Source organism: Trichechus manatus, unplaced genomic scaffold (genome assembly GCF_000243295.1).
Source record: "Trichechus manatus latirostris isolate Lorelei unplaced genomic scaffold, TriManLat1.0 scaffold00024, whole genome shotgun sequence".
NCBI classification, from domain to species: domain Eukaryota; kingdom Metazoa; phylum Chordata; class Mammalia; order Sirenia; family Trichechidae; genus Trichechus; species Trichechus manatus.
Genome location: NW_004443960.1, coordinates 3068333 through 3092051, shown reverse-complemented (window position 1 = coordinate 3092051; position 23719 = coordinate 3068333). Strand labels below are relative to the sequence as shown.

Sequence of the window (23719 nt, the reverse complement as noted above, 5' to 3'; positions counted from 1 at the left end):
GATAAAAAAAATTGGAAATGAATATTAGTGATGATCATACAACATGGTGAATGTAATTAGTGTCACTAAATTACATGCAAAAATGCTTGAAATGGCAAATGTTTTGTTATATATGTTTCACTATAATAAAAATTAAAAAGTTTGTCACCATTCCACTTCAATTGTTAAATCAAACATTTAAAATACAGCAGAAGAGTTCTAACCCTATCTTCACATTTCCTCATTTTTAAAAAACTCTGCCTTCAAGAAGTCCCTGAGTCAGAATTGTCACTGTTGCAAAAGGTATCACGGTAATTTCAAAATATCCTGCTTTCGACTGGCCTGTTTCCTCCCTGCTTTATTATAGATGCTTTAGTCTCAGCCTAGGAGAGTTCCCTGACCTATCAGGACGGGATCAGGGACCCCAGGAGCCCACAGTGCCGTACAAGTCATTGCACCGTGTCATCATTTCTCAGTCTCAGTGGTGGGAGACCAGCTGTGAGGCCGCTGGGTTGCTGCATTCTGGAACCTTGTTGTGATGGTTAAGGTTATGTGTCAACTTGGCTGGGCCATGATTCTCAGTGGTTTGGCAGTTATGTAATGATGTAGTTTGGCAGTTATATAATGATGTAGTCATCCTCCATTTTGTGACCTGATGTGGTCATCTGCCATTTTGTGATCTGATATAATTGTCCTCCATTTATAGTATTGTGTAATTATGTGTCGTAAATCCTAAACCCCTAAATGTTAATGAGGCTGGATTAGTGTGGGGTGTATCTTTGGTAAGGATTTGACTTGACTTACTGAAGTCACCACCTTTAACTCACCAACTTGCTCAAGTAAGGGGGGTTTCCTTGAGGGTGTGGCCTGCATCCAATACACATGAATGTTCTGGAAAAGTTCTCTCTCTCACTCTGGATCCTGCATCTGGCTTGTCATCATCTGACCTCTGGTTCTTGGGACTTTAGCCAGCAGTCTGCTGTCTGACCTGCCAATTCTGGGATTTGCCAGCTTCCACTGCTCTGTGAGCCAGCAGCCTATTGTCTGACCTGATTCGCCAGCTTTTGCAGCCCCGTGGGCCAGCAGCCTGTCATCTGACCTGCCAGTTTGGGTTTGTCATCCCCTGAAACCACGTGAGTCAGGAGGAGAAGCCTCCAGCCTGATACCTGACCCATGGATTTGGGACTTGCCAGCCTCCACAACTTCATGAACTGTTTCCTTGAGATAAATCTCTGTATCTGGTTTTGCTCCTCTAGAGAACCCAGCCTAAGACACTTGTACAGGTGCTGGTCCTGATGAGACCCCAGTAAACACCCCTGTGGCCCAACCTGAGAATTCCACACATCTGCTATTTGCGCTGTAAATGTGCATTTGGGTTCATCCATTTTTTACAAAAGATAATGGGTTTGGGGATTATTTTCTCAACAGAATTCAGTGAACTGGATGTTGTCAGCTATTAGAACAAACCAAAAGGATTGAATAGTCTGTAAAATAATCAAACACGGGAACCAATTGGACAGTAAGGTCAATTCAGCCAACAGATATAATTGAAGCCTCCATCCCAAGCTGGTAACATACAGGGTGGCTTGTCCAGCCAGGCATCATAACTTTGTAGTAGGCAGCATGGCCTGTTTTTTTTTTAATTGTAGTAAAATATATATAACACAATGTTTCCCAATACAACATTGTTTACACATACAATTCTGTGACACCATTTACATTAATCATGTTGTGCAACCATTATCAGTATCCATTTGCCAAAATTCCCATCACCATTAACTGATACTCAATGTTTCCTAAACAATAACTCTCCCTTTCCCCCTCCCTCCCACCCTTGGTAACCACTAATAAACTTTGGTCTGTATGCATTTGCCTATCCTAGATATTTCATGTAAGTAGTGTCATAACAATATTTGTCCTTTTGTGATTGACTTACTTCACTCAACATCATGTCGTCAAGGTTCATCCACGTTGTAGCATGTATCAGAACTTCATTTCTCTTTATGACTGAACAATATTCCAGTGTATGGATAGGCCACATTTTGTTTATCCATTTATCCGTTGATGGAAGCATGGCCTGTTTTGAGTTTCATCAGTCAACTGAAAAAGTGACATCCATGGTTAGTGACTGTAAAAATGGCTTGGAGGTGGAGTCTGACCTCCTCCAACCCCACAAGGGGGAAGAAGAACCAAGATCAACAGTACAAGGCTGACTCCCATGTGGCAGAGGCCAGACAAGCCTCCTCTCTCCACCATCTTTCCTAATTCTGACACCAACTGCCCCTCCCACAGCACTCTCTACTTCTCTGCTGGGTTCGAGAATTCATTGCAATGGCCACACAGAACTCACAGACAATACTCAGGATTATTGGGTTTATTGGGGAAGTAACTGTTACAATTCAGGCTCAGGAACACTCAGGATACAGTTCTTCTGTCAGGACAGCTGAATTCGCAGGCAGCCTCTCCCTGGCCCTAGGCCTCTACCTAAAGTCTCTCAGCTTCCTCTCTTTGTGGGCTGGGAAGCCCACCATGCCATCTCCTGCTGCTGGGTCTCTACTGCCAGGTCTCTTCTGCCACTGCTTCTCACTGTCTTCAGGGTTACAGCTCACTCTGTTTCTAGCTCCTGGTTCCAGCAGCTTCTCAGTACAGGGATCCTGGATCCTTTTTCTGGCTCCTGGCTGTTCTTCCTTGGTGGTGGTGGGGTCGTCTCTTTCCTGCCTCTAGGGTGGCTCATTTCAAGCCCAGCAGGATGGCAAAACTGACCCATTCATTTGGTGGGCCACAGTTACCATATCTGCACAGTCCTGCCCAATCTCTTGGTGGGAGTTACAAGATCATGGCTAGAAAGTCCATATTAAGTAAGTCATTGCACCACAGCAATGAACAGTAAAACATTTAGTTGTTATCATGCAGAGAGACAATATTACGAAGGGTTAATAGTGGTTAATAGAGTGGGTTTGAATCCTGCCTCCGGGCAAGTCATTCCTGGTTGTAAATGGGGGTGATGAACCCTGCCTCACAGGGGTGCTGTAGAAACTTTCAGGAAATAATGTATATAAGGCAAGCAGTGCCTGGCATGGAGTAAGCACTCATTGTCGAGTAACTGTATTATCAACAAAACCTTTATAAGTCAGAAATTTCACAAGGAGGGTAGAAAATCTAAACCAGGATATGCAAATAATACTAACTAAGGCATGGAAATATCACCATTTTGCAACTACCGTTGTAGTAATTGATTCAGGAAAGATCATCGATGGATGCTGAATCATTGGGTGAAAGATTATTGGAGGAGAACAAGACATTTGTTTAAAAAATGACAAAAATGTCCTTTCACAAAGGAGAGATCTTGAGAACACTTGAATGTGATCCTCGGTCTAATACCGAGGAAACAATCAGACAAATATAAACTGAAGGAAATTCGGCTTGGAGTGGACTTTTTCAAAAACACCCATGTCTTGAAAGAAACAATAAGTCTAGAGAAGTGTGGAAGTGTTCCAGAAAGATGGGCACTATAGGGAGATGACAACTCAATGCAAAGCATGATCTTTAACTGAACCCTGGATTGAAAAAAAACAAAACAAAAACAGCAAACAACATTATTGAGATAACCGGGGAGATGTGATTATGGACCGATTATAGTATTGTAATAATATTAAATTTCTTCAGTGTGATTGTTGCATTGTGATTATTTCAAATAATACCCTTGTATCCTTGTTCCTCGTGGCACAGTGGTTAAGAGCTCGGGTGCTAACCAAAAGGTCAGCAGTTCGAATCCACCAGCTGCTCCTTGGAAACCCTATGGGGCAGTTCTACTCTGTCCTGTAGGGTCGCTATGAGTTGGAATCGACTCGATGGCAAAGGGTTTGGTGTCCTTGTTCTAAGGAGTCCTGGTGGTGTAGTGGTTAAGCACTCGGTTGATACTCAAGAGGTCAATGGTTCAAGCCCACCAGCCACTCTGCAGGAGAAAGATGTGGCAGTCTGCTTCTGTAAAGATTACAGCCTCGGAAACCCTGTGGGGCAGTTCTACTCTGTCTTTCAGGGTTGCTATGAGTTGGAATTGACTTTATGGCAATGAGTTTGGTTTTGATCTTTATTCTTGAAGAAGCCCTGGTGGTGAAATGGTTAAGAGCTTGGCTGCTAACCAGAAGGTCAGTGGTTGAACCCACTAGCCGCCCCATGGGAGAAAGATGTGGCAGTCTGCTCCCATAAAAATTACAGCTTTGGAAACCCTATGGGGCAGTTCTACTCTGTCCTATAGGGTCGCTATAAGTTGGAATCAACTCAACAGCAACGGGTTATCCTTGTTCTTAGTATTTAAGGCATCAGGAGTATTTGGAGTGATGTGTGATGCGTTCAATTTATTACCAAATGGTTAAGAAAAAAAGAAGAGTGTGTGTGTGTGTGTGTGTGGTGTTTGTAAGGGAGAGAAAGTAGCAAGTATAGCAAAATGTAAACAATTGGTGAATCTAGGTAAAGGCTATATAGGTGTTCGTTGTACTATGCTTTCAACTTTTCTGTAGATTTGACGTTTTTCAAAATAAAAAGTTGGGATAAAAATCAGGATATGGAAAAAGACAGAAGCAGATAACTGAGGTAGAAGTGAGCTCACCCACACAGAACTTCTGTTAGCTTCGGGGCCACCTGATGTCCAAGTGCATGGAAGAGCGTCCTAGCTCCGGGGTGTGCTCCCAAGGAGCAAGGTAGAGTCAGCTCTGGGACAAACAAATCAATATGGTGGTTCCAGATATCACATTTGGATGCCTCCATGTTGCCAGAAGGACCAGATGCCTGGAACTGCATCAACAGAGGTGACACCAGGGCTTGTGTCCTGCAGTGCCCTTTGGGCCTCACCTGCCTTCTTGAGCAGAGGAGGGCAAAGCTCGCAGGGTTGTATTTGCTGTGTCTTCCCCCTGCCATTGGCTCTGGTGGCTCCATACAACCCAAGAATCTGGAGGAGAACAGTTGGCCTGAGATGCTGAGCTTCATCATGGTCCTCTCCAGCATGGTGTTAGGGGCTCTGTTCCCAGCCTGCACACCCTCTGCCAGCTGAGCTCCTGGGAGGAAGAGAGAGTGAAGTGTCTGAGTGCCCACCCAAGGATGGAGAGTCTGGAATCCAGTCCAGATCCTCTGTTACAGACTTACCCACCTTTCTGCAGGCCAGCCAATGGAAGCAAGAGCTTGGGGGTCTGGAGGACCCTGTGTCTGGCAAGGCATTGAGTCCTCCCAGCTGGAAAAGCCTCTGAATCTATAAGAAAGAGACTATGAGCCAGTGTTGACACACCCATGGCCTCAGTGTCAGTTTCCACCAAAGCACAGAGCATTTCCTGTGCCTTTTCCTTTATTTCACAAGCCACCTCTTCTCACCCTCTGGGCCCCAGAACAGAGGGCTGCTTCTCCTCCTAGAAACCAGACAGCCAGCTCTGGCCGCTCCTGGCCAGTGCCATGGCCAAGAAACTTAGTGACCATCTCCTGAACTCCCTGGAGGAGCTGGTGCCCTATGACTTTGAGAAGTTCAAGTTCAAGCTGCAAAACACCAGCCTGGAGAAGGAGCATCCCCGTATTCCCCGGGGCCTGCTCCAGATGGCAAGACCAGTGAAGCTGGCCACTCTGCTGGTCAACAACTATGGGGAGGAGGACGCCGTGCGGCTGACCCTGCAGGTACTGCGGGGCATCAACCAGCGCCTCCTGGCAGAGGAGCTCTACAAGGCCACCGGCCAGGGTAAGGTGGGGCCCCCAGGCCCCTCGTTTCCCCATGTTGGCTGCTGGCTGTTTGTGGGGATGAGGTGGAAGGTGACGGAGGGAAGACGTGTTCAGACAAATGCATTCTGACTTGGGAATTAGAAATCGCAGGTCTACCCCAACCTGAGTGACCTTGGCCCCCCTCTGGTCTTTGGAGTTGGATTAGTAAAGATCTTCAAGGCTCCTAAATGCCTCGTGAAAAAAACCCAAAAAGGCTGGGACTCTGCTGTCAGGGTCAGGAGAGGCAGGAGCTACAGCCCCTTATGTCAGAGAATTCTTCATTTGTGATTAACACTTTTGTGCAGGCAAGTCTCTTTGTGTTAGCAAAAAGGGCTTTCTAACCAAGCATGTGAACGGGTTGATATGTAATCTCATTGTCATCCACCTAGTTTCAGTCTGAGTTCCTCTTTGACACCCTTTGTTGTCGTTCTTCAGTGCCTTGGAGTCGATTTGGACTCATGGTGACTCCATGCAATGGTGTAGAACTGCCCCATAGGGTTTTCAAGGTTTGAAGACTTTCTGGATATTTTCTGTGGGCCTAATACAAGGTCAATTTCAAAAAATTTTTCTTCGGTGTTTGGATTTTTCTTCTATTTCTAGATTTTATGAATACATTAGAAACCCGAGACTTAGGCCCTAAGACCCCCTTCTGAACTGGAACTGAAGCCATTCTGGGAGACCTCCTTTCAGCCAAACCATACACAGGCCCATAAAGTAAACAGTAACACCTGAGAGGAACTTGTTCCTTAGAACAATGAATTACGCAAGACCAAAAAGGCAACATTTGCCCAAAGGCAAAGATGAGAAGGCAGGGAGGGGTAGAAAATCAGGACGAAAGGAAATGGGGAGAGTGCTGACACATTGTGGGGAATGAAACCAACGTCATGGAACACTTTATATACAAATTATGGATTGAGAAACTAATTTCTGTAAACTTTGCTCTGTAAACTTTCACCTAATGTACTATAAACCATTTAAAAAAATTAGAAATGCTTTCCAAGTGTTTCTATGAGGTAGAATAATTTAAATAACATTCAGAATTCTCTATTCCTTGACAGAGTGATGGAACTAAATTGGAACGTGTCTGGTTCTGGTGTAATTTGATGAGTAGAATTTTTAAATTATCTTTTCATACTTTAAAATCTAGTTATTAATATCTTTAGGGCTGCTTACCAGTTCTTAAGCCAGTTTTGGTGGCTTACCAAAAGTTTTTCCTAGAAAGCCAACAGCAAACTGTTCTCAGCAACTTTAAAGTAATTTTAATAAGAGATTTTTCAAACCAAAAATTAAGGTGTTAATTATAGGCTGTCTTCATTTTCTTATTAGAGTCATGGTTTTCGAATTACGTCCTAGGAAGATATTTCAAGGATTCTTCAGCAAATATTTGATTCAAATTTTTTTACTTACAAAACTATTAACAAATTCATACTGAAATGTGCCATTAACCAAATTTTTACAGTATTGGAGGCCACCAGTGTGATAGCTAGCTTGTACTGAGCTCCAGCTGATTTTTATGTAGATCTTGGAATTAAGCCTTTCCTGCCATTTCTGTTTAATTAAACAGTATTCTGAGATTTCCAGGAAGCTGGTTTTAAAAATTACTGTTTACATTTACTTATCTGTATGAATTAAGATTTTCTTTAAATTATACAAAGAAAAATACAGAAGTAAATTAGTTTCTGAGGTTTTAATTGTCCTTCATAACCCCTGACTTCAAATGTTTGTGTAGGTCTAACACCCCAAATCTTCTTTATTGGTTGATTTTGTCATAAGTATATTTTGTACATCTGTAATTGTAAATAAGGAGCCCTGATGGCTCGGTAGGAGCCCTGGTGGCACCGTGGTTAAGTGCTCAGCTGCTAACCACGAAAAGTCGGCAGTTCAAACCCCACCAGCTGCTCTGAGGGAGAAAAACCTGGCCATCCGCTCCTGTGAAGATTACAGTCTAGGAATCCCTATGGGGAAGTTCTACTTCTGTCACATGGGGTCGCTATGAGTCAGAATCAACTGGACGGAACCCAACAACAACATAATTGCAAATAAATTTACTACAGTAAACTATGGTTTTAATTTCTATATTGGGGTTCTGTGTAAGACCTTATTTTATACGAGTTTTCTTGCTTAAAAAACTTGAAAAGCAGTATTTGAGAAATGTAGAGCAAACAACTAGCACACTCTTACTTAATGGTAATCAACTGCTGTTGTCCTAGAATGTTCTGAACTTTCACTTCTCTCATTCTGAGAAGATTCTCTCTTCCTGCCTTTTCCCCAACCCTCTACCCTAAACCTAGGGCATTTTCATGCCTTTGCATCTGGTTGTCTTTCAGACTATCCTACACAAGAAGGTGGCACTGACAGTTCAGCAGTGTTGTGTTCCTCTGGGGAGAATAAGCCCAAGAGCCTGAAGATACCAGATGGCCCGGACGGTGACAGACAGCAACAAAGTGGTGAGGGAATAGCTAGCCTGCAGTCTGGCCAGCCTGAGGCTGAGAGAGGGTTCCAGAAGAAATCCCAGGACAGGCGGAGAGACCAGGGCCCAGATGGGCAGGGCAAGCCAGCGGTTAGGAGCATGACTCCACCTGCTAGGAGAGGCCCATTCCTGTCTCCGGCTAGGCTGGCTGGGGAGAAGGGGTGCATCCTAAGCTCCAGACTGCGCAGGAATGCCCACTCTACCAGCAGGCTACAGGGGCTCTCCAGCAACTCATTCTGTGGGTCCTTGGTAAGGAGAGAACCCAAGAGAGCTGAAGGCAAGAAGCGACCCAAAAGTCTTGAACTGGCCATTTCTTCAGAAAAGGGAGAACCCCTAAACCCAGAAATTCTTCTGACTCTAGAGGAGATAAAAATTGTGAGTCCAGACACAGTAGGCACCCCTGGGAAAATGGCCATTCCAGATATCGAGGCTACTGTGGCTCCAGAGAAAGGTTCCAGGAATCCAGAACAATCTGTGATCCAGGAGGGAGGAACATTCAGGAATGTGCTCACCAGTGTGTCCTTGACTGGAGAGGAGAAAACCCAGGAGCATCCAGAATCCACAACACCCTCGGAGGAAAACAGAATCGGAAGTGCAGAGGCCCCTGAGATGCTCCATGAGCCTTCAAATCCAAAAGCCCCTCCATTTTTGGGGAAGAAAGGACACCAGAATCCGGGACACCTGGCATCCTTAGGCATGGTGGCCTGTAAAGGTATTTCCTCCCAAATTTCCTTTTGCCCCAGTATATTTATATCACTAAGAGCCCTGGTGGCTCAAAGGTTAAGCGCTTGGCTGCTAACCAAAACGTCAGTAGTTCCAACCCACCAGCAGCTCCTCTGTAGAAAGGCCTAGTGACCTGCTCCTGTAAAGATTACAGCCTAGGAAACCCTATGGGGCAGTTCTACTCTGTCACATGGGGTCGCTATGAGTCAGAATTGACTCAAAGGCACACAACATTAACCTCCTGAAATGACATATGAAATTATAGATGTATGTGCTTTTTTATATCACTGGGATCCCTGAAGCAGAGGTCCCCCACCTCCATTTGAGAATCGGATGCAGTCTGTGGACCCTGAAAAAAATGCATATGTGTACATCTTTGCAAAATATTGCACTGAATTTCACTGAGTTCTTGGACACTCTGAAGTCCTTCTTTAGAATTCCAAGGGTTTCATGGATCCCCAATAAGAATCTGAGAAAGATTGGGTAAAAATAGCCCCTTCTCACCATAACCCCAGGGCATCTCTCTCTGGGCAGGGAGGAAAGCCTTCCAGCTAAAATTTTAGGTCATTTTTTATTGATGGAGTAGTAATTAGGATTATGTTTGGTTATGAATGACAGAAACGCTGAAGTACAGTGGCTTAAACAAGATAGAAGCTTATTCCTCTTTCACAGAAATGATGCACAAGTGTGGCCCAGGGCAGATGTGGCACTCCACGGATCAGAAACCCAGGCTCTTGTGTTTTTTCCACTCCACCGGCTTTGCTTTCAAGCTCATGGTTTCAGGTGGTGGCATCCTCATTCCAGGGACAACAGGGAATTAGTGGGGACAAAGTGCATGTGATCACTTAGGAAAGTTTCCAGAAGCTTCTCATAACATCTCCATTTACATCCCTCCTGCCAGAATATGGTCAAATGGCCATACTTGTCTTCAAGGAAGGCTGAGACTTGGGGAGGGGGTAGGAAGCAGCCATATGGGTAACCATTGATTTGATCACTACAGAAGGAGGGACGATGGTTATTTGGGGTCCACCAGCAGTCTTGTTTACAGATGTGGTATGAGTTCCTGGAAACTGAAAGGGGATGATGGCAGGGAACTAATGGATTGAGTGCGTTTCTATTTCTTCTCACATCTGTCATTTCTGCTTTATGAAGTTGCAATTATAGTCTTGGTCAGAGCTATTCATAACTGTTATGTCCTCATGGCGAATTATACCCTTTAGCATGGTAAAGTCCCCTTCTTCCTTTTCACTGAACGTTTCTTGAAATTGGATGTGAGTAGTGGTCCATTTGTTTGAATGAAGATTCAACACACATTCCCCAAATGCATACCATGTGTGGCTTCTCTTCTGGGGCTGGGGCTATGGCTAAGAGCAAACAAGTCGCCACCCCCACCCCCCCACCTCCAAGCTCCTAGTCTGGTTATGAGCAGCCTGGGGTGCATTTAAGGGGCAAAGCCAAACACTGATTGGAATGTCTGGCTCTTTATGTCACCTGCTACATCAGTGTATGTGCAGGAGGAGGGCAGAGAACTTATAGCAAAGGCCCACTGGTCTTTCTTTAGAATAAATGCCCATGAATTTTAGGAATTCCAAGTCTTAGGAAAATCATGAGCCCTTAGCTCTCAGTCTCAGTGCTGCCTCCCTGGAGTCTGGTGGGGGTGGGGGCGGGGAGCTAGGACTTGATCGAGCCTAACCGAGAACTCACGCATCCCAGGCTCCAGCTCCCACCGACGGGCGTTGCAGCATCCCTCTGTTAACATCGTGGATTTGCCACTCAGGAGATCTTTCCACTGCCTTGTCCCCAGGGAGACCATGGGAAGGAGAGTCGGCTGGTGGTACCTGCGTACACGGTTCCAGCAGCTGCTCAGGGGGCCATGGGGCCTTGGACGGCCGTTTATCCAGTTGCCCCCGGTGCCAGACCCCGCTCCCAAAGGAGCAGCTGCTGCACAGCCTCAGCCCCGAGCCTCCGCCCCCGTGTGAGCGTCACATGAAGCAGCCCCGCCTGCTCTTCTGTGAGGACCACAGGGAGCTTGTCTGCCTCATCTGCAGCCTGAGTCAGGAGCACCGAGGCCACCAGGTGCGCCCCATCGAGGAAGTCGCCCTGGAATTCAAGGTAGATGCTCCCTGCCTGGGGGCCCTTCTTTGCTGGGCACTTGGACACACCTATCCTTGCTTCACCTTCCTAGCGACCCTGGAGGTTGATGCATTAGTCAGAACTCTTGGTCTGCAAATGGCAGATACAACACAAGCCAGGCCAGCAAAGAGGGAATTGACTGGCTCATGTAGTCAGAGGTCCAGGGAATCTAGCTTCGGGTATGGCTGAATCCAGGCACTCATAGGAAGGTCACTGGGACTCTCTGGCTTACCATCTCTTGGCTCTGCTTCCCTTGGTGACAGAATCATTCTTCCTCTTTCCCAAGCACCCCTTCTCTCGTACCCTCAACTGCAGGACCGTCAGCTTTGCTCCTGGGGCAGATTTTTCCCCTCTAGAGTTGGCACCAACTACAGATGGCAGAAGCCATTAAAGCTCGACAACTGCTCTTTTTCCAGGAGCAAATTCACTGGCAGCTGGAGCATCTGAAGGAGTTGAGAAAATCTGGGGAGGAGCAGAAATACCAGGGGGATAAGGAGACAGCCAACTTCCTGGTAAGACCAGGAGTGTCCTGTGGCCAGGCCTTGCCCAGGCTCACCCCTGCAGAGGGAGGGAAGGGATGGAGAGTGAGCAGGAGTCCCCAAGATTCCATTCTGGTTCGTGGGGAAGCAGAGATGGTGACATATTCTAATGATTACCAGCATCCAAGGATAAGCTTGTTCCTGTAGAGGGAGTACCCTCCTCCCCCCAGCAGGGTGGGGTTATCTCTGAGGATGCTGTCCACTTTCTCATACTTACCCTAAAATTCTTATAGAAGCTAACACCAGTGGCTGCTGCTGGGGAATGGCATTGAGGAAGGGGAGGAGAGACTTTTTAACTTTAAATACCTCTGTATTGTTTTTGTCTCTCTTTTTTTTTTTTTTTTTACAAAAACCATATTTATTTTTAAAAATTCAAACAATTAAAACAGATATTTCCTTTCAAAATGTGATTTTGCGATGCCACACACTGCAATAAGTACAACTTATTGGCCTTCTTCTGTTGAATTGGTGTCCAGCCTCTTTGATGTAAGCCTGGCCCTTTTGTGCTGTAAGTTGCTTCCATTTTTCCTGGAAGCAGGAGTACCTATCCCTACAGCCCCCTAGAAACTTTGGTTCTTCTACAGCATCTAGTTGGTTGGATCTGTCCTATCTGTGTTCCAAACTCCTGGTGAGTCAAACCAAGTCTGTGCCCAACACATCTCAATGGGTAAACGGGTAAAGGCAACAAAGGGCAGAATGGGGGTTGGGAACCATCCCCCTGGGCCAGGGCTGACTTCGTGGAAACTCCTGAATTGTAGTAAAATAATCCTGGCTAACTGGGAACTTTCAGATGGAGCAGAGGGCAGAGATGTTCCAAGGAGAGTGAGGCAGGAGCTGGGCTACTCCAGGAAATCCAGGGAAGCAAAAGTCCACGAAGACGCTCAAAGTGACAAAGCCCTCTGTGAAAGGAGATGCTGTTTTTAAGACTTCTTCTTAAGCTCTTAGTGGATCTGAAGGGCCCTCACCCTCCTTAGTGGAAGTAAAATGTGCCCTGGGGCCACCCCACCTCTCTGAAGAACCTTCTTAGTGAGAAAGAGGGGGCGAAGGCAGAGCTATTGATTGACCAGTGAGCAAAGGTGGTGGAGGCCAAATTCACCTACACGCAAATGGACTGACTGTCCCAATTCAGAAGCTCTTGACCAGGGACCTTCCCAGAAAGGTGCCTACCCTCTGAGGGTGCAGGGAAGTCTCCCTCCAGGAGTTTCCAGGTCGATGGTCACAGCCTTGACCATTTATGCCCTCAGGGCCTGTGCCAGCCTCAAACTAGCTTTTGGGGAAGGACAGAGGTGACACCAGGTTTGAGACCATTTTCCAAGAGCCAGCTCTCATCATCCACCATCCTCAGACTGTTCAGGAAAGTTCCAGGCAACTCTGCCCCTGCTCTGGAAGGGCTCTGAACCAGTTTGAACCCCTGCTGAGAATTTGTATTTCCATCCCAGATATACTGAATCCAAATCTACAATTTAACAAGATCTGCAGAATCACCTGGGGATCTTGTTAAACTGTAGATTTGGATTCAGTATATTTGGGGTAGATATGCAAATTCTCAGCAGGGGGTCAAACTGGGTCAAACCGGTTGGAAGCCCTGAATCCAGGCCTCCCAGAGGCTGAGGAAGCCTGCCTCTTACCCACCCCCAGGGTCAGTTTGTGAGAACTCTCTGGACACACAAATTCACCCCACAGCACAAACCACTACCCCTCCCTGTCCCATCCCCCAGAAACAAACTGAAGCCCAGAAGCAGAAGGTTCGGCATCAGATGCAGCAGCTGTGCCAGTTTCTGGAGAAACAGGAGCAGCTCTTTGTGGCCTGGCTGGAGGAGCTGGGTCAGACCATTGGCCAGGTCAGGGAAAAGTACGGCAGCCGCGTGTCCCAGGACATTGCTCTTCTTGATGAGCTCATCGGTGAGCTGGAGGCCAAGCAGTGCCAGCCAGCATGGGGGCTTGTGCAGGTGCGTGTGGCCTGGGCTCTCTGTCACCCCGCCACTGTTCCATCAGGATGACATGGGGCTCAGCACTGCTGTCCAGCTTTGCCCAAGCTCATGAGCGGGGCACTCGAGGCTGGATCGAGACATTGGGCTTGGTGACACACGATGCTTCCTTGATAAACTGGGAGAAGCATGGGTCACCAGCATCCTAGGGACCCTTGGCGTCTCCCAGAAGAGATCAGCAGGGTTGTGGGGCAGTTTCGTTGCAGGACCCCACCAGGCTGCCACCTTGGGTTATTAGAATCAGGGAGAGGTGCTGCAGTGGGGCTGACACCCAGGGGTGGGAGCCCTGGTAGGGGGCCGGGAGCAGCCTGCCGTCCAGGTCCCCAGGAGGAGAGGCCGGGGGTCAGTGCAGCCCGCAGGAGGCTGGTAACAGAGCTTCCCTCTTTTCTCTCCTAGGACATCGAAGTCACCCTGCACAGGTACAGAGAGGGCCCCTGGTGTGCTTCGGGTGTCCTGCATTTGGGGGGATGGTCCTAGGAGGGAGAGACTCCTGCAGTTTCCTAAGGCCGTTGGGGAGTTGTGTGGGACATGGGGAGCCTGGCCAGGGGGGAGCCGTGGGGTGGAAGACTGGAAGCCAGGCTGTCAGGCTGGCAGGGGGTGGTGCTTCCTGAGCAGTCCGCCCTGTGACAGCTGTCGCAGCAGGACTGCTGTGGCCTTGGGGAAGGATGCACGTTCCAGGGGCGTCTGCTGCTTCTGAGGAGGCCAGTGGAAGGGAGCCATGCTCAGCCCAGCTGGCAGTGGAGGGACGAAGGCAGGAGGCCTCAGAAAGGCAGTTCTCCAACATTGCTGGAATCACCCGAGAGCTTTGCAAACTCCTGATACCCAGGCCACACCACACCAATGAAAGCCGAGTCTCTGGGGGCGGGACCCAGGCAGCAGGGGTTTGGAAAGTCCCCAGGTGATTCCACCCTGTGGCCAGACATGAGGATCAATGTGTAGAACTCACAGTCCATACAGGCTGCCGAGTCCCAGCTCACAGGGACTCAGCTGCCCCCACACTCCAGATCTCCCTGGCCTACAGTGTCTTGTCTCCAGGGCCAAGACAGTGACCATCCCGGAGCCATGGGCCACCCCTCCAGAGGTGAAAGAGAAGATCCACCTCTTCTACCATAAGTCAGAGTTTGTGGAGAAGAGCATGAAGCGCTTCTCGGGTAGGTGGGCTGGGGGCAGATGGAGGGCGCTGCTTAGGTCCTCCCAGAGGCCCCCGCAGCCCAGAGCCCCTGGCCTCCCTTCTCCTTCTCCCCACTGCTTCCCTGATGCTGCCTTTAGCCTCTCCCTGATCATCCTTAGCCAGGGACCTAACTTGGGGCTTCTCTGTTCCCTTTTCTCGTTTTAGAAAGCCTACGTTCGGAAGTGGAGATGCTCACGGGTGAGCATGGTGGTCGTAGTGGTGCTGACCAGGGGTTAGTGCTATAATCCCTTATGCTGTTGATTCTGGGCCTGATTTAGAAGTGAGAGAAACACCTGTAGCAAAGGCAGGAGAAAGGCCACAAAAGGCCCTCGCATACTCTGTGGACAGTCCCTGTGCCCGACTTGTCTCACTGGGTTAACCTGAGAGGAATCGGGTTACACTGTCCACGGGCAGCCGGGTCCTGAGCAGGGGAGTCCCTATCTTTCCTTGTTGTGGAGACCAGGTAGATTTGTTGTTGTTGTTAGATGCCGTGAAGTCAATTTCTGACTTACAGCAACCCCATGTGACTAAGTAGAACTGCCCCCATAGGGTTGGCTTGGCTGTAATCTTTCCGGGAACAGATCGCCCAGTGTTTCTCCTACGGAGTTGCTGGGTGGGTTTGAACCGCTAACCTTTGGTTTAGCAGGGAAGTGCTTATGTTGTGCCACTAGGACTCCTTAGGGTAGATTTAGCCTCTCTCAGTGAGAATGCTCAGGATATTTTTCCCATCTTCTTTTTCCCTGTAGTTCCAGCAGTAACAGCTGCTCAGGCACATGCAGTTAAGTGCCAGATCAAGGTGAGTGGCCTTGGCCTGCTGGGTCCCTGTGCTCTCCCCCACCAGGTCCCAGAAGAGTGGTCGAGTCCATGTTTCCTGGAGGTGGGGAGAACCTGTGGGGATGCTGCCCATGGACCCCCAGCTGGGTATTGTGACTTCCTCTGCAGTTAATGTGATTCTGGATGCAGAAACCACCCACCCCAACCTTGTCTTATCTGATGATCTGAAGAGCGTGAGACTTGGAAACAAGTGGGACCAGCTGCCTGAAGGCCCAGAATGTTCAGTAGCTGCATCCTGGTCGTGGGCTCTCCGACCTTCCTCTCTGGCCGCCAGGACTGGGAGGTGGAGGTGGGAGGCAAGACAGGCTGGGTTCTGGGAGTGTGCAAAGCATCCACGAGCAGGAAAGGGAGTGTGGCTCTGTCTCCTGAGAATGGCTACTGGGTGGTGATGACGACAATGCGCAATGAGTACCAGGCCTCTGCCTTCCCACCCACCCACCTGTGGTCGAAGGAGCCACCGTGGCGGGTGGGCATCTTCCTAGACTATGAGGCTGGAGACATTTCCTTTTACAACGTGACAGCCAAATCCCACATCTACACGTTCACCTGCTGCTCGTCCTCAGGGCCCCTTCAACCTGTCTTCAGCCCTGGTACACAGGATGGAAGAAAGAACACAGATCCTCTGATCATCTGTCCAGTGTGTGTTCAGGGACCCCACTGAATGCCCAACACGTTGCATCTTTCTTCCAGTACCCAGCCTTGAAGCTTGCATTCATGCACTCAATGGTCATTATTATTATTGGACACCTACTGGGTGCCAAGTGCTGTGAGTATTATAATGAATAAGAAAACAGTCCCTGTGCCCGAGGAGCTTACAGAATAGTAGCAGAGGTAAACTGGACACACAAATATTGGTAGACCACACACACCAATGGTGTGCAGTGGCTTTCAGAGGAGGAAGTGCATGGCTGTTGCTTAATAAATACTTGTAAGAGTTAGCACCTTCCTCTGCTCCTGAAGTAGAAGATTCTGCCCTCGTTTTCCCTCTGGACATGTCTCCTTATTCTATCCTTCCCCATCAAGAGGGCATCAGAAGCCTGACTGGATTGTTTATAAAAGTATTTTTGTACCTGAATTAATAAACTCTGATTCTTATTAGTGTGGCTGGGCTTCATGAATAAATCCATTAGAAAATTTGGTCATAATTGCATTTATTGTCATTTAGTTGATCGCTGTGGGATCCCATTTCCTTATTGAATACCCTGAAAGAGATGGGGCTGCTATAGTGGGAAAACATTTACTGCCATTTCAAATATTGGATTATTCTGTCCTGGTCTGTATTGGACAATCTGAGGGCCCGTGGAATGATGGGTGTTGTGTTTCACACCTGTCCCCGCTCTCATCCTCCATTTAAAGAGTAGGAATGTAAACAGCAGGGATTGTAACAATGCAAAAAAAAAAAAACAAAAAAGAATGAAGATTAAACTCAAACTCCTCTTATCCCCGCCTCCTCTCTCCATCTTCACGACTGGAGTCTAGATTAGACTCAGGTTCTCCATGATTGTGACCAGAGTGTGCAAACACGTTTGCTTTCACATGGAGCATTATTCTACCTGTGCAATCCACATGCCAACAGAGTTCACGTGTCCCATTTGCTTAACTGCTCCCTATTATTAGTCATCTGTTACTCCCAATTCTTCTGTGCTATAACCTTTCCATGAAGAGCTTTGTCTATATCTTCCATAACCCCCTACCACCTATACATTTTTCTCCTCATATGCTATTTCTAAAATGGTTCCTGAATGTGAACCATCTGATAACATTTCCATACCATCCTTTGGAAAGATTAAAAAACGCTTTGTCATCTTATAACATGGAGGAATCTGGAAGGCATTATGCTGAGTGAATTTAGTCAGTTGCAAAAGGACAAATATTGTATAAGACCACTATTATAAGAACTCAGGAAAAGGTTTAAACACAGAAGAAAACATTCTTTGATGGTTACGAGGGTGGGGAGGGAGGAAGAGGGGTCTTCACTAGCTAGATAGCAGACAAGAATTATCTTAGGTGAAGGGAAGGACAACACACATTACAGGGGAAGTCAGCACAACTGGACTAAACCAAATATCGGAAGTTTCCTGAATACAACCAAACGCTTCCAGGGACAGAGTAGCAGGGGCAGGGGTCTGGGAACCATGCTTTCAGAGGACATCTAGGTCAACTGGCATAACAAAGTTTATTAAGAAAATATTCTGTATCCCACTTTGGTGAGAGGCGTCTGCGGTCTTAAAAGCTATCGAGCGGCCATCTAAGATGCATCAATTGGTCCCAACCACCTGGAATAAAGGAGAATGAAGAACACAAAAGACCTAAGGAAAGTATTAGCCCAAGAGACAGAAAGGGCCACATAAACCAGAGACTTCATCAGCCTGAGACCAGAAGAACTAGATGGTGCCTGGCTACCACCAATGACCGCCCTGACAGGGAACACAACAGAGAGTCCCTGACAGAGCAGGAGAAAAGTAGGGTACAGAACTCAAATTCTAATGAAAAGACCAGACTTAATGGTCTGACCTAGATTGGAGGGACCCTGGAAGACTTGGCCCCCAGACTCTCTGTTACCCAAAACTAAAACCATTCCTGAGACCAACTCTTCATACAAATATTGGACTGGACTATGGGACATAAAATGATACTCATGAAAAGTGTGCTTCTTAGCTCAAGTAGATACATGACACTAAATGGGCAGCTCGTGTCTAGAGGCGAGATGAGAAGGCAGAGATGGTCAGGAGCTGGTTGAATGGACACAGGAAATCCCGGGTGGAAAGGAGGAGTGTGCTGTCACAGTATAGGGAGAGCAATTGGGGTCCCATAACAATGTATGTATAAATTTTTGTATGAGAGACTAACTTGAATTGTAAACTTTCACTTAAAGCACAATAAAAATAATAAAAAAAGCTTTGTGCCCAAAGAAATGTTTCTTATTTTAAATTTTTTGCTGACTTAGCAGAGGTGTAATGGGGTGTTACCACTGTTTTAATTTATTTCATTACCTGTTAGTGAGACTGTGAGTTTTTCCATGTGAATTTTGGCTTTTTGCTTCATGCTATAGAAATGGTGCTTCTCCTTCGACAACTTGCTCTGTGGAATCTAGGCAATCAGTTTAGTTGTTTGTAGTACTTCTTCATAAATATTTTAGATAGCAAACGTTTGCATTTGTCAGGTGAGATTTTCCCTGTTTTTTTTTTTTTTTTTTTTTTGATACAATTCACATACCATACAATTTACTATTTTAACTGGTAGAATCCAGTGGCTTTTGGTATATTCACAAGATGTGCAACCATCACCAGTAACTAATTAAAGAACATTTTCATCACCCCACAGAGAAGCCCATACCCATTAGCACTCATTCTTCATTTCCCTCCAGTTCCCCCAGTCCCTGACAACCACTAACCTACTTTCTCTCTCTATGGATTTGCCTATTCTGGATGTTTCATATAAACAGAATAATAAAATATGTGGTCTTTTATGACTGGCTTTTTTTGCTTAGCGTAATGTTTTCAAGGCCCAACCATGTTGTAGCATGTATCAGAACTTCATTTGTCTTTATGGCTGAATAAGAATCCATCATATGAATAGACTACATCTTGCTTATTCATTCATCAGTTGATGGACATTTGGCTTTTATCTACTTTTTGGCAATTATAAACAATGCTGCTATGAACATTCATGTATAAGTTTTCATATGTGCATGTTTTAATTTCTCTTGGGTATACCTAGGAGTAGGATTTCTGGGTCATAAGGTAATTCTATTTAATATTTTGAGGAATTGCCAAAATGTTTTCCAAAGTGGCTGCACCATTTTACATTTTCACCAGCAATGCATGAGGGTTCTAATTTTCCCACATCCTCACCAATACATGCTATTGTCTGACTTCTTTATGTTAGCCGTCCTAGTGGGTGCAACCGCCACTTATCTGTCAGTTTGTCATACTATGGTGGCTTGCGTGTTGCTGTGATGCTGGAAGCTATGCCACCAGTATTTTCAAACACCAGTAGGGTCACTCATGGTGGACAGGTTTCAGCAGAGCTTCTAGACTGAGACAGACTAGGAAGGAGGACCAGGAGACCTACTACTAAAGAAAAAATTGGTCCGTGAAAACCTTATGAATAGCAGCAGAACACTGTCTGATATAGTGCTGGAAGATGAGCCCCTTAGGTTGGAAGGCATTCAAAATACAACTAGGGAAGAGCTGCCTCCTCAAAGTTGAGTGGACCTTAACGACATGGAGGGAGTCAATCTTTTGGGACCTTCGTCTGTGATGTGGCATGACTAAAAATGAGAAGAAACAGCTGCAAACATCCATTAATAATCAGAATGTGGAATGTAAAAAGTATGAATCTAGGAAAATTGGAAATCATTAAAAATGAAGTAGAATGCATCAAGATCAATATCCTAGGCACTGTTGTGGTTGTTGTTAGGTGTTGTCGAGTCAGCTCCAACTCCTAGCAACCCTATGTACAACAGAACGAATACTAGGCGTTAGGAAGCTGAAATGGACTGGTATTGGCCATTTTGAATCGGACAATCATATGGTGTACTATGTCGGGAATGACAAATTGAAGAGGAATGACATCGCATTCATTGTCAAAAAGAACATTTCAAGGTCCATCCTGAAGTACAACGCTGTCACTGACAGGATAATATTCATATACCTACAAGAAAGATCAGTTAATATGACTATTATTCGAATTTACGAACCAACTGCTAAGGCCAAAGATGAAGAAATTGAAGACTTTTACCAACTTCTGCAGTCGGAAATTGACCAAACATGCAATCAAGATGCACTGATAATTACTTGTGATTGGAATGCGGAAATTGGAAACAAAGAAGAAGGATCGGTAATTGGAAAATATGGCCTTGGTGATAGAAATGATGCTGGAGATCGCATGACAGAATTTTGCAAGACCAACGATTTATTCACTGAAAACACCTTTTATCAACAACATAAATGGCCAACTATACACGTGGATCTCGCCAGATGGAATACACAGGAATCAAATTGACGACATCTGTGGAAAGAGATGATGGGAAAGCTCAATATCATCAGTCAGAACAAGGCCAGGGGCTGACTGTGGAACAGACCATCAAGTTAAAGTTTGTTTTGAAGAAAATTAAAACAAGTCCACAAGAGCCAAAGTACGACCTTGAGTATATCCCACCTGGATTTAGAGACCATCTCAAGAATAGATTTGATGTATTGAACACTAATGACCGAAGACCAGAGGAGTTGTGGGATGACATCATACATGAAGAAAGCAAAGGGTCATTAAAAAGACAGGAAAGAAAGAAAAGACCAAAGTGGATGTCAGAAGAGACTCTGAAACTTGCTGTTGAACATCAAGTAGTTAAAGCAAAAGGAAGAAATGATGAAGTAAAAGAGCTGAACAGAAGATTTCAAAGGGCAGCTCGAAAAGTCAAAGTAAAGTATTATAATGAAATGTGCAAAGACCTGGAGTTAGAAAACCAAAAGGGAGGAACACGCTCCACATTTCTCAAGCTGAAAGAACTGAAGAAAAAATTTAAGCCTCAAGTTGCAACAATGAAGGATTCTATCGGCAAAATATTGAACGACACAGGAAGCATCAAAAGAAGATGGAAGGAATACACAGAGTCGCCGTACCAAAAACAACTGGTCAACATCCAACTATTTCAGAAGGTAGCATATGATCAAGAGCTGACGCTATTGAAGGCAGAAGTCCAAGCTTCACTGAAGGCACTGGCAAAAAACAATGCTCCAGGAATTGACAGAATGTCAATTGAGATGTTTCAACAAACGGATGCAGTGCTGGAAGAAATCTGGAAGATAGCTACCTGACCGACAAACTGGAAGAGACCCATATTTACGCCCATTCCAAAGAAAGGTGATCCAGCCAGAATGCGGAAATTAGTGAACAATAGCATTAATACCACATGCAAGTAAAATTTTGCTGAAGATAATTCAAAAATGGTTGCAGCAGTACATGGACAGGGAACTGCCAGAAATTCAAGCTGGATTCAGAAGAGGACAATGGAACAAGCAGTATCATTGCTGATGTCAGCTGGATCTTGGCTGAAGGCAGAGAATACCAGAAAGATATTTACCTGTGTTTTTTTTTTTTAATTGTTCATTAGGTGGAAGTTTACAAAGCAAATTAGTTTCCCATTCAATAGTTTGTACATAAAGTGTTTCATGGCTTTGGCTTCATTCTCCACAATATGTCAGCACTCTCCCTATTTCTGCCCTGGGTTCCCCGTTTCCTTTCATCCTGATTTTTTACCCCTTCCTGCCTTCTAATCTTTGCTTCTGAGTAAATACTGCCCTTTTGCTCTCTTATAATTGGTTGTTCTAAGAAACGCATTTCAGTTGTTATTTATTTTATGGGCTTGTCTACTGCTTGTCTGGAATGTGGTCTTTGGGAATGGCTTCAGTTCCAGGTCAGAAGGGTGTCTTAGGGCTATAGATTCGGGAGTTCCTCCATTCTCTGTCAGATAAGTAAGTCTGGTCTTTTTTGTGAATTTTATCTCTTGTTCTATATTTTTTCTCCTGCTCTGTCCTGGACCCTCTGTTGTGATCCCAGTAACAGTGGTCCGTAGTGGTAGCTGGGTACCATCTACTTCTTCTGGTCTTGGGGTTGTGTAGGCTGTGGCTCATGTGGTCCATTACTCCTTTGGACTAATTGCTCCCTTGAGTATTTTGTTTTCTTCACTCTCCTTTGCTCTGGACAGGAAGAGACCAATCGATGTATTTTTAGATGGCTGCTTACAAGGTTTTAAGACACCAGAGGTTACTCTACAACGTAGGATGCAGAACATTGTCTTTATGAACTATATTGTGCCAAATGACATAGATGTCTCCAGGGTTTATGGTCTTTTGCCTTTAAGCCTAGGAACTTCATCCCCCAAGGTGTTTGGTTATGTCTAAGAGGTTTCCCTACTGTGCCCCTTGTGTGCTTTATTGTCTATACCAATATATGAGAAGCACCTACAGGCATGTATGTGGAAATATCCACCACCAATCCTGTATCTGCCAGTGGGTGTGCTCCTTTACAACCTCTCACACCTCTTGGCATATCTATCTACCTACGTATCCATTTGTAAATTATTAATACTATTGTTGCATGATTGTCTATGCTATAGTAGTTACTGTAGTTGCCCTTTATTCTTGCATTCCTCTTACTATTCCTCTTGCCTTGGTCACGTTGTGCTGTCTTCTACCATATTGTGTATTGCCTTTCCTTTCACCAATATTAACACGTGTCTTCTATCTACTTGATAATTTTCCCTCACTCCCCTCAATCCTTGGTAACCATTAAACAATTTTTCTTCTTTTTTCTGTGTGTAAATTTACCTGTGTTTTATTGACTATGCAAAGGCATTCAACTGTGTGGATCATAACAAATTATGGATAACATTCTGAAGAATGGGAATTCCAGAACACTTAACTGTACATAGACCTGTACATTGACCAAGAGGCAGTCATTCAAACAGAACAAGGCTATACTGTGAGGTTTAAAGTCAGGAAAGGTGTGTATCAGGGTTGTATCCTTTCACCATACTTATTCAATCTGTATGCTGAGCAAATAATCTGAGAAGCTGGACTATACGGCCGAGTATCAGGATTGGAGGAAGACCCATTAACAACCTGTAATATGCAGATGACACACCTTGCTTGCTGAAAGCAAAGAGTACTTGAAGCACTTACCGATGAAAATCAAAGACTATAACCTTTGGCTACCTCAACATAAACAAAACAAAAATCCTCACAACTGGACCAATAAGCAACATCATGAGAAAGGGAGAAAACATTAATGTTGTCAAGGATTTCATTTTACTTGGACCCACAATCAACATCCATGGAGGCAGCAGTCAAGAAATAAAACGACACATTGCATTGGGCAAATCTGCTGCAAAAGACCTCTTTAAAGTGTTAAAAAGCAAAGATGTCATTTTGAGGACTAAGGTGGGCCTGACACAAGCCATGGTGGTTTCAATCGCCTCATCTGCAAGTGAAAGCTAGACAATGAATAAGGAAGCCTGAAGAATTGACACCTTTGAATTATGGTGTTGGCAAACGAATCTGTGTTGGAAAAAATATAGCCAGATGCTTCTCAGAAGCCAGGATGGTGAGATTTTGTCTCACATACTTTGGACATATTATCA

The 23719-nt window shown here is 45.6% G+C and overlaps 2 protein-coding genes across 4 annotated transcripts; one reads left to right on the top strand and one right to left on the bottom strand.

Moving 5' to 3' along the window:
* Positions 1-1963: 1963 nt before the first annotated feature.
* On the bottom strand, positions 1964-5300 carry LOC111820006 (uncharacterized). Its single transcript, XM_023728433.1, has 3 exons — positions 5126-5300; positions 4589-5033; positions 1964-2079 (listed from the first exon to the last, which is right to left on the bottom strand). Exons 1-3 carry the CDS (start codon positions 5298-5300, stop codon positions 2076-2078), a joined length of 624 nt encoding a protein of 207 aa, XP_023584201.1. The 3' UTR covers positions 1964-2075.
* A 42-nt stretch (positions 5301-5342) lies between these two features.
* MEFV (MEFV innate immunity regulator, pyrin) lies at positions 5343-15938 on the top strand. 3 transcript variants are annotated; one of them, XM_023728412.1, is made up of 10 exons: positions 5343-5698; positions 8046-8900; positions 10716-11023; positions 11461-11556; positions 13302-13532; positions 13968-13990; positions 14607-14722; positions 14908-14940; positions 15489-15538; positions 15685-15938. In XM_023728412.1, exons 1-10 carry the CDS (start codon positions 5422-5424, stop codon positions 15691-15693), a joined length of 1998 nt encoding a protein of 665 aa, XP_023584180.1. In that variant the 5' UTR covers positions 5343-5421; the 3' UTR covers positions 15694-15938. The 3 variants fall into 3 exon arrangements, with proteins under 3 accessions (XP_023584180.1, XP_023584179.1, XP_023584178.1); XM_023728411.1 differs by having other exon boundaries at positions 14908-14974; XM_023728410.1 differs by having other exon boundaries at positions 15489-15938.
* The last annotated feature ends 7781 nt before the right edge of the window (positions 15939-23719 follow it).